This window comes from Spea bombifrons, chromosome 13 (genome assembly GCF_027358695.1).
Source record: "Spea bombifrons isolate aSpeBom1 chromosome 13, aSpeBom1.2.pri, whole genome shotgun sequence".
NCBI classification, from domain to species: domain Eukaryota; kingdom Metazoa; phylum Chordata; class Amphibia; order Anura; family Pelobatidae; genus Spea; species Spea bombifrons.
This window is the reverse complement of record NC_071099.1, coordinates 9,544,110-9,555,036: the sequence shown is the minus strand read 5'-3', so window position 1 is coordinate 9,555,036 and position 10,927 is coordinate 9,544,110. Positions and strand designations below refer to the sequence as shown.

At 49.7% G+C, this 10,927-nt stretch overlaps 1 protein-coding gene across 1 annotated transcript; it reads right to left on the bottom strand.

The window, feature by feature from the left end:
* Positions 1–4,859: 4,859 nt before the first annotated feature.
* On the bottom strand, positions 4,860–9,814 carry PCK1 (phosphoenolpyruvate carboxykinase 1). The gene is made up of 10 exons (XM_053454093.1): positions 9,682–9,814; positions 8,176–8,427; positions 7,902–8,083; positions 7,478–7,681; positions 7,026–7,213; positions 6,776–6,938; positions 6,461–6,685; positions 6,155–6,286; positions 5,877–5,972; positions 4,860–5,779 (listed from the first exon to the last, which is right to left on the bottom strand). Exons 2-10 carry the CDS (start codon positions 8,397–8,399, stop codon positions 5,325–5,327), a joined length of 1,869 nt encoding a protein of 622 aa, XP_053310068.1. The 5' UTR covers positions 8,400–8,427; positions 9,682–9,814; the 3' UTR covers positions 4,860–5,324.
* Between the last annotated feature and the right edge of the window lie 1,113 nt (positions 9,815–10,927).

The following is a 10,927-nucleotide window of genomic DNA, read 5'->3' as shown; positions in this document are numbered from 1 at the left end:
CTTCCCGTCTCCCACCCGCGAGTCTGTACCAATTCCTAATCACATAGATCTCAACCTTACGATTACCCCAGGAACCGCCCCCTGGGGCTCTTATAAAAAGTTGGGCAGGGTAATTGACCTGTTTGCTCCAATTAAGACACATTAACCCTTTGCACAAAATGCCCCTGCAAGAAAAGCAGCCTTGGGGGAATTTTGAACCCATTTCAGGTTCCTGCGTGAGGCGCTGTTGGGTATATCAGGTGCTGCCCCTAAAGGCTCCCTGGACCCCCCAGCCCCGGAGTCTGAAATCAAACTGCCCGTGGGACTATGATGGGTATTAACCCCTGCAGGAGGGGTGTACAAGGCTCCGATCTGAGAGGGTTAAAAATTTGGTGACTACACAAAAATTGAATTTGGGTACAGATCTTCTGAATTTGGGCAATGAAGCCAACCTGATCCATCAGGAGCTCTGCAGACTTCGCAGTCTGGTTTCAATCCCAAAACCGACAGCAGAGGGCAGAAAATACAAAGTAATTGTCAGCGCAGGTACTCGCTACCAGTGTATATACTTTTTCTTTCACCACCGCTGACTGGAGCCGGGTTCATCCGACCTTAACGTGAGAAAGTTTTAAGAAACGGTTACCTCCCCCTGCGAGTTCTGCGGCGCGGGAAGAAACCATTCATTTTTGGCTTAATGTCTCCACGCTGTGAGGGAGACGCTGGCACTGGGGCAGATCTTTAATGCGGTTTGCAACGTCCCGTCTCCACTTGCCCCAACACAGAGGGGTAAATCTACCGGGAGGGCGACAAGTGCAGCTCAGTAATTATAGTGGAGTGAATGGAAGGGGGCAGAAATATTCCCCCAAACCCAGATGCTTGATATGATTGGCAGGAATGATGCGCCTGCAGGGTGCGGGGCCCTTTAACGTCTGTGAGGTTACCCTGCTTACTCAATGCATATATGTACAGCAAATATGACAGCTAAGCGTGTTCCTGAACGAGCCCTTTGGACGCCGGTGACGTGTTCTTTGTTCCTTGACCCGAGTTGTGACAGTTCTTTATGTTACAAGCACTGATCTGACACAAATTGGCCCCAAACCTAAATGACCGCCAACCCACGCAGGTGATGGAGCCTTCAGCTGCTTCCTACTCGCAATTCTCCAATTTACTGGAATCAGGGTGCTTCCTTACTGGGGGGCAACTTCTGGGGGAAGACACAGGGGTCTTGGAGTGTGGCAGAAGGTGGACGGAAGGCATTTTATGTCTCATGAGAGGTGGGGCATGGGGGGTGATCAGGGAGCCCACCCTCTGAGGGCATCTTCTGGAGCCCTAAAGTTCAGCCCTAACAGTGAATCCTGGGCCTAGGGTTGCAGTCAGAGGTTCTGAAAAAAACTGCCGAATGGTTCTGATTTACCGGCAGCAGAGCAGGGGGTCTCGCAGGGTATTTGGGGGGAGTAAAGTTACAACGGAGCCCATATAACACAATACTTATAACCCAATAGCGCCGGCTCTTATCAAACATCTCTTTCCTAACACCTTTCAGAGACTGGATCAGGGCACTAAGACAGGCGCCCAGCAGGTTCATTTGACATGAAAGGTAATGGGGAGGGAGAACTGCATGTGTTATGGGAGAGAGTGTGTATGTGTATGGCCCTTGAGCCTATGTTACTGTATAGTAGTAGTGTGTGTGTCAGTGTATGGTGTTAGCATGAGTGTGTGTCAGTGTGTCTGCATGTGTCGGTGTATAGTGTTAGCATGAGTGTGTGTCAGTATGTCTGCGTGTGTCAGTGTATGGTGTGCATGAGTGTGTGTCAGTATGTCTGCGTGTGTCAGTGTATGGTGTTAGCATGAGTGTTTGTTAGTGTGTCTGCGTGTGTCAGTGTATGGTGTGCATGAGTGTGTGTCAGTATGTCTGCGTGTGTCAGTGTATGGTGTTAGCCTGAGTGTGTGTCAGTATATCTGCGTGTGTCGGTGTATGGTGTTAGCATGAGTGTGTGTCAGTATGTCTGCGTGTGTCAGTGTATGGTGTGCATGAGTGTGTGTCAGTATGTCTGCGTGTGTCGGTGTATGGTGTTAGCATGAGTGTGTGTCAGTATGTCTGCGTGTGTCAGTGTATGGTGTTAGCATGAGTGTTTGTTAGTGTGTCTGCGTGTGTCGGTGTATGGTGTTAGCATGAGTGTGTGTCAGTATGTCTGCGTGTGTCAGTGTATGGTGTTAGCATGAGTGTGTGTCAGTATGTCTGCGTGTGTCAGTGTATGGTGTTAGCCTGAGTCTGTGTCAGTATGTCTGCATGTGTCGGTGTATAGTGTTAGCATGAGTGTGTGTCAGTATGTCTGCGTGTGTCAGTGTATGGTGTTAGCATGAGTGTGTGTCAGTATGTCTGCGTGTGTCGGTGTATGGTGTTAGCATGAGTGTGTGTCAGTCTGTCTGCTTGTGTTGGTGTATGGTGTTATATAGCATGAGTGTGTGTTAGTGCTTGGTTCTAGAGTGTCAGGAGTGAGCCTAGAGTTAGTTGTGCAAGGGAGAGAAGGGATGGAGATAGTGTGAGTGTGTGTAAGTGTTATAGCGGTGGGTGTTAGAGTGAGTTTGAGTGTTAGTACACGTATGCATTTTAATTGGGCGGTAGAAGACACTCTGCACCCAAGAGCCACTAACCCTAGGCTCTCTAAACTGTACTTAAAGAGACGATCGAGGGCCCAGTGGGGTCTCAATTAGTTGAGGTTTCGGTGTGCTCCCAGGTTCGGGGGTCTCAAAGGACCAGGAAGACTTTATAGAACAATCATTTCTTGTAACCAAACCCTGAATAGAAATCAGCGGAGGTTCGGAGGTAACGGACGGAGCGTTGTGCTCTTCCTAGTGTTTTTTTGCCCCCTGCTTGCTGGGCTGATGGGAGTTGGCTGCATAGATTCTACCCCCAGGATTTAAATGAGAGCGCGGCGGTCGCCTATCTCACTGAGTGCCTGATTTGCTGGCGCAGGAAGGTGTGAAGAGATCACAGACTTGGGATTCCCAGCCCGAACGAGACGTCTGATGCAACAAGAGCCGCAGATGACAGCCAGCGTTTGGCCAAATTCCACCCTCCACCCGGCTGAGCACACCTCCTACTTACCCCTCGGATTTAACCCCTTCACTGAAAGCTAGGAATCTGCCTGTCCCTTTAACATGCACACCTAACTCTCAACAGAGAACCAGGGGCCACAGGGGCCAATAATAACCAGAAGAAAGAATCAGGACCAAAACGCACCTCACTCATACAGGCGAACTGAGACGTGAATGAATTAACTCTTTAAAGACCAATTCTTTGTACATCTGCTCCTTTTGTGCAATTACACAACGAGCATTAAATATTAACCTTTCGACTGCAATGATTTTAATTCATATTTAATAGGAGCAAAGTCCCCCAGTGCTACCCGCCGCGCATGAACCTGTCACCCCATCCTGCCGCTTCCGAGCCACCGCTTTACATGAATATCAAACAAAGGTTAGCAGGAGAGGTATGGAACAAAACATGTTTACCCGAAAACACGGCAGACGTTCCATGCAAAAGGTTTCAGGGGATAAAAACATTCTGTGATCTCCGAGCCGGGAACCCGTACGCTGCACCTCCGTCTATCGTTCAACACATCTAGGGGGATTTAAAAGGACCCCGTAATAAAGAATAGACTATAGCCCACTTCCTGATTGTGTTCCATATATTCCGTCTCTAGATTGTAAGCTCTGTGGGCAGAGACCTTGCACCCCCTGTTATAATGGCTATAAAACCGCGATTACCCCCGTCTGGGCTGCAAAGTTGGAAGTGCCGTATATATACCTGTAGGAGCCATTACCATATACACGCAGTATTGCTCCCTTGTATCCTGACCACCCTAAGGGGACATGTAGACTGGGGCTTGGGTGTCAGCATGGTGACCTCTGCTATCCAGAATCATCTCCAGGGAACCCGAGCGAAGCCGCCAACCCCAAAGAGTTAAGGAGCTTTTTATAAGTTATCTGGTCTACAGAGAAGGAGCCAAGAAACACGGGATCCAGAACTGGAGAAAAGACAGGGAATGGGGTATAAAGCAACTTCGGGGCAGGCGGTGGTGAGGAATTATTAATCCCTCCGCGGCATCATCCGCCGCTGATACCAGAAGCGTCCGGTGAGTCCGTGACTCCGTGGCCTAGTTGGAAAAAGTCCATTAAACGTTAATACGAAGTATCCGGCCAGTCTGGGGCTCCCGCAGAGATGGATCCTGGCCGCCATCCCCCAGAGGATCCATCCTTCTGCCCCGGTTGCTGCTGACTTGTATGTAGAAGTAGTTTTGATTGTCCGCCTGGTATCTGTGACATTACAGGACCCACCGAATAAACGTCAAGATCGGACAATACCGGCCCTCTCAATATACTGGTGGCCCAAATTCCGAGACATACCCTCATACCCAGCAAACACTCTGACCTCCTAGAAATGAGAGGCATCAGGGGAGGAGAGAAGGGCATCGAGGGGGCATCAGGGGAGGAGAGAGGGCCATAAAGGGGGCATCAGGGGAGGAGATACCGGCATCAGATGGAAGAGGGGCACAGGGAGGAAAGAGGGGCTTGGGACAGCAATTGGGCAAACTGAACAGGGACACTCAGCAGGTATGTAGTACATGAATCAGGTGATATTCCGGGGAATATTTGGAGATGATATCAGATTTCGTGAGACGTTTGTATCTTTTTATCACACTTATAAATGGTGCTTAATTAGAGTAATGAGCAGGAACATTCCAGTGGTTACTACGGCGATTGCTCCACTTTTATCTCTTTTTGAAGTCTCCCGTCTTATAATGTGTATAAAGCGGACAGAGTTTGGTATTTTCTGCTGAACGTTTGCATGCAATACAGACGACAGAAAGTGCAGCTTTCTTATAAAATTTAATACGTGAATTTAAACAAAACAGCAAGAAAATACAGTAGATATTGTAAAAAATGTAGAATAACTTGTTTGTCATAAAATCCAGTAAACCCAAGAAATCTATAAACTAACCTAAACATGCAGCACTAATCGGCCGGCAGCCCGGCTTCTGTCTCCTCCGCCTCTACTAAAGGACCCTCTCCTGCCTTTCAGCGTCTCCCTCCTCTCCTCCCTTTCAGCGTCTCCCTCCTCTCCACACATATCATACAAAAGGTTCAGCGCAAGAATGGAAGACAGGAAGTTAAAGATACAGTACATAGTTTGTCTTTGCGATTCTGATTGGTCCTGACACAGGACACGAGGGACAGGGTAAGACCGCAAGAGGGCCCTTCCCGTGGTTCAGAAAAGGGTCTTGCCCCTCAGTAATTCTCTATGTCTCTGTGAGATGCTCCTCATGCTCCTCCACGTGTTCTCACAGCTGTTTGATCCTCTCTTCCAAGCCGTCTAACTCACGCTCTATCTCATACGGGAGATCTGCATTGACTTGATCGTCAAAGTACTTCCTAATATCTCGGACCTCCTCTTCCCAAAACTCCTTGGATATTTCGAAGAGCTCTTCCACATGGATATCTCCCAGCCCCTTCAGATTGAGGGAGCCCTCTGCCGGGATGTAGCCGACGGCCGTCTCTTTGGCGCAGTCTTCTCCGTCAATGCGGTTGAACATCCATTCGAGAACACGTATGTTCTCCCCGTAGCCGGGCCACAGGAAGCTCCCCCGCGTGTCTTTGCGGAACCAGTTGACGTGAAAGATCTTGGGGAGCTTGGCTGAGGGGAGATGCTCCATGCTCAGCCAGTGGGCCAGGTATCGGCCAAAGTTGTACCCAAAGAAAGGTCTCATGGCGAAGGGGTCGTGCATGATAACCTTGCCTGTTACAAAAAGAGAGAAGCTTTTAGTTTGATGAATGATGGCGGATCATGAGTTATTTATTCAGTGGACTCTGTGCATGCACATTCCGATATATACCTTTATGCTCAGCAGCGGCCGTTGCCTCGGACCTCATGGCGGATCCAATGAAGACCCCATGCTGCCAGGTTAACGCCTCGTATACCAAAGGCACACCTATAAATCACAGACAGGGTAAAGTTATACGAAACAATAAAATGGACAATTAACACTTCATATGCCCGAAAATCTAAAAGCAAAGGGTTCCCTGCAGAGAAACAACCAAACTCCTTACTGCATTACAGAATGTATTCCAAAATCAGCTACAGAATACAAGAGATTTGCATTAAAGCACTCACCTTCTGGTCTACGGCCGCCGAAAATGATGCCTTCTATAGGGACTCCCAGGGATGACTCCCAAGCGGGGTCGATGATGGGGCATTGGCTGGCTGGCGTGCAAAATCGGGAATTCGGGTGGGCGCAGGGTTCACCTGGAGAGAGAAAGTAAAGCAGGTTTCAGGACACTATTAGAAAAACAAATCGGTAAGACGCCGTGACATTTTGTCTTTCTCAATCTAGTGAATCATGGGGTAACTATTCTGCCCCTTCCCACAAACAGACGTAAAGCCAGTTTAGAGTTTAGTACGTAAAGTATAAATTGTTACCATCCTCGGGTGTCCATTCCTTGTTCTTCCACGAGGTCAGGGTAAGTCCGGGTTCCAGGGTGGCGTCCATGCCCTCCCAGTAGATTCCGCCATCACTTGTCTCTGCCACGTTCGTGAAGATAGTGTTGGTTCGAATGGTCTCCATGGCGTTTGGGTTGGTTTTCACAGATGTTCCAGGCGCGACTCCAAAAAAACCATTTTCTGGGTTGATGGCCCTCAAGTTTCCTGTAAATCATAAACCGTCTCATTGTCAATAAAAGCAAAAGGAGACTTATCCGAAGTGGCGCATGTAGGTTTGACTTGCAGAATAATTACCATGTTCATCAAACTTCATCCATGCGATGTCATCCCCCACGCACTCAATCTTCCAGCCCGGGAGAGAAGGCTTCATCATGGCTAAGTTCGTCTTTCCACACGCGCTCGGAAACGCGGCAGCAAAATACTTTTTCTTGCCCTCAGGGTTGGTAATTCCCAGAATCTGTACATTAAAGACACAATCGTTACATGCAGCGTTCCTGACAATGGTGGGTATCTGAATCTTCAAAGGTTGGACTGGTCTTCTTACCAGCATGTGCTCGGCCAGCCACCCCTCTTCCTTGGCAATGCGGCTGGCGATTCTCAGGGCGAAGCACTTTTTACCCAGAAGAGAATTTCCTCCATACCCGCTGCCAAAGGAGATGATTTCCCTGCGGTCCGGGATGTGCGCTATGAGTGTCTGCTCGGGGTTACAAGGCCAGTTATTGACCAGAGGTTCTGAAACAAGAAGAAATGAGGCTTATTGACCGTTGCGGGACACGGAGTCTCGTCAGCAGTCAGTAGAAGAATAAACCTTCTCTACAGAGAAAGAGTCCTGTCTGTTACAGGTCTTCCTCAGGGAAGGTCATTTGTGATCATCATGATCCAACAAATATTAAGACTTTTGTCTCACTGCCTCTTTCCATTAATAATACTTTTTCTGCCAGCGTCGGTTCATTTAATGCATGATTTCAGGTGATTGGGGTCCCTATAAATCCTTACTTTTCAGGGGTAGTGGGCAGCCGACAGAATGAAGGCACTTCACAAACTCTCCGTCCCCGAGCGACTCCAGGACAGCTTCCCCCATGCGCGTCATGATCCTCATACTTGCAACTACGTAAGGAGAGTCGGTCAGCTGGATCCCAATCTTGGATAAAGGAGACCCGATCGGCCCCATGCTGAAAGGGATGACGTACATCGTGCGGCCTGCAAAAAAATGATGAGTTGACAGGGGAACAATGACCGTGTACAGGGTAATAGGTATGGGGGATTCAACGTCAGGACTGGCCAGCAGGAGACGGGCCTGAGCTCATACACTGGCCGCCGCGTTGGGCAGCGGCCGGGGGAAGTCATGATGAGGGTTAAAGGAACATTTTTATTACTGAGCCCCAGAAGCGTTAGTCTCTCTGAGTTTTCACGTTCGTACCTTTCATGCATCCCGGGAATCTCGATTTGAAAGCTTTTTCAAAATCGTCTTCCGACATCCAGCGCCCGAGTTGGCTGATCCCGCTTTTGGCGACGGGGACCGTGTCCCTCTGCTCCTGAGTCACTATCACCGTTTTGCTCTCTATTCTGGCAACGTCCCGAGGATCCGTCCGCGCCAGCCAGCTGGTATACAGAGAGAGGGAGGGGTGAGTACATTGCCGACGTCTCCAGAGAGGGTAGATTCCCCAATGCATTTGTTTTTTTGGGACACTCACCAGTTCTCGTACTTGTGCAGCTTTTTCACCATCCCGGTCTCCTCCATCTGCTGAAGGATTTTCTTGTTCTCATCTTCGGAGCCATCACAGATGTGAATGTTCTCTGGTTGGCAGAGACGTGCATTGGTGGCTATGTAAGCGCAGACCTCGGATGGCAGACTGTGCAGATCACCGTGGGTCACGATGCCAGTGACAAGGAGCTCGGGCTTCATCTGGGACGGCATGCTGGCGGTTAAAGGTCTCACGGGTATTCTGGGGAGAAATAAAACCCAAATAAACTGTCTGGTATCGGCGGCTAATGTGCAGTCTGTGCCGGTAGCAGCAAAGTCTCAAACTGGCTGAGGGTTCCCGGCAAAGCTTGTGATTCTACTCAAAATGCACGAAGGGGCACAACGTATTCTGTTATTGTTACCTAGGAAATAATAGATAATATGTAATAAATTGATTTATTTCTCATTAACTCTTCAAGTGCCTGGGGAGAGATTACAGGATCAATCGACGATACATAATCGTTTCACTTAGAACTTTGGTAGAAGCCACGGGAGGTAAAGGAAGCCATCGCTAGTCAATACACTCTGACCACCGGACCGCAGATACATCCTCCCGGGTCCACCGAGAGCACATGGACTGTTACCCCATTTTAACTGGAGAGAGCTCAGGCGACTAGAACCAAGACCAAGGGTAGAACATTGGGGGGGGGCATGGGGATATTGGAACTACCCCAACGGGGTGGTAGGTTACAGATTCAGGATAGAGAGGGGTCTCTTAGACTCATCCCACCAATAGTTCGATCCATACAGAGATGAAGACAAATACACAATATACACATGAGACGTATACAGGGCCGGCCTTAGGGGTGTGCGACCTGTGCGACCGCACAGGGCGCCATGGTTGCAGGGGCGCCTGACCGGGACTTAGATTAAAGCATCGGTTTTTTTTTGTTGTTTTTTTTTAAACTTTATTTAACATCATTGATGTTAAATAAAGTTTAAAAAAAAAAAACGATGCTTTAATCTAAGTCCCGGTCAGGGGCGCCGAGCGGTTGCTCGTGAAGTTCTCGGCAACCGCTTACTCTCCGTGACTCCGTCGCGGTGCCAGCATCTCGTGTTGAGCGCCGGACTATACCGGAGCTCAACATGAAATGCCGGCAGAGCGAGAAGACGGATGCCTCCCGCTCTTACCGCAGGACTCCGGCAACAAGGTAAGTGGGGGGGGTAGTTTGAAGGGGCAGAGGGGAGGGGTAGTTTGAAGGGGTAGAGGGGAGGGGTAGTTTGAGGGGGGGTAGTTTAAAGGGGCAGAGAGGGCGTGTAGTTTGAAGGGGCAGAGAGGGGGGGTAGTGAGGGGGGGCGCCAGAGGAGTAGTCCGCACAGGGCGCCACAACGCCTAAGGCCGGCTCTGGACGTATATATATACGTTAAATGTCACCGAGAGGCGACGCGGCGCTGCTGGGGAGGAATAGAAAGCCATCTATAACATAATAATACTAATGGCTTCTATTCTACTCACCGCTTGGAGCTTCACCTTGGGCAGAATGTGTATCGATCTTCTCCACGTCTTCTCCAGGTAAGAAGTGAGTTTTCTTCTTGCTATGACTCCGTCCTACTTAAATACCCCAGGTACGTCCCTCCTACCACCACTCCTCACCCCTCTTCCCTTATACCCCAGAAAAACACCCCTCGGGGGAGGGGGGGTATTTTCGTCATGTCTCTGTCCTGAGTCAACAAACAGGTCTCGTCCCAATAGATTTGAGAACAACAAAATGCCTTCGAAAGCTAATAATTGAAAGGCTGGTTATGACATACTCATTATCACTATACAGTAGCAAAGATCAAGCTCAGGAACAAAGATTAACCTTATGAATGCTGTGCAACCCATCCATCACTCAAAGGGTTAAAAAGCCTCTGCTCGGGATAACACTGTCACCCTTTTGCCATTAACCTAGAACGCAGAACCCCAGTAACCCAACGGAACATAGGGGGTCCTTCCAACCCTTCCCAACCACATATCAACTACTAGAGGGCACTTACCCCCACGTACCCAATATTAAGCCATTCTCATTAAATCGATCCCCACTATGGGACTACCTAGACATGGGCAACAAGGGGTGCAGAGCCTTCAAAGGAGCCCAACAGGTTAGATGCCTTCCAGCTGGGGGTGTATTGGGAAGTTCTGCCCCTCCAGCTGAGGGGTGATGGTCATTTCTGACATTCTGTCCTGCGCCCTGGAGCCACCTTCGGGGTGAGGATCTGGACCCCGGGGGGTTACAGGGGGTTGGGGGGTTAAATGGGGGTCTCTCTCGCTTGGTTCTGCAGGCACAGTAGGGGTTATGAATCACATTAGCCCTTACAGCTGGGGCCCTGAGCTCCCCTGAGGGCCACATTATCCCAGGGAATACCGGCTTGTATAGCACTGGCAAGGGATAAAATAAAGGGGGTCCCACTCATGAAAAGCGCAGGACTCTCGCAGGTCTCTCTTGCAGAGACTGTAACCTCTGACCCAGTTGTAATGTGATGCCACAGCCGGGAGTTACATCAGACGCAGTCAGCCGCAGGCTCGCAGGTGATTGGCTGGGGCCTGTGGGCTCGTACAAGGTGTGCGGACTCTAGAATTGGAAGGCGATGCCGGCCGGCTGCAGGGAGGCGAGCGGCACAGAGATACCATGAGGTTCTACCAGAACCCAACAACAGAGCCCAGAACCCGCACTGCACCCTCGCCTCTGACACCGTCGGAGCTGCACATCTAAAAGCAGAGG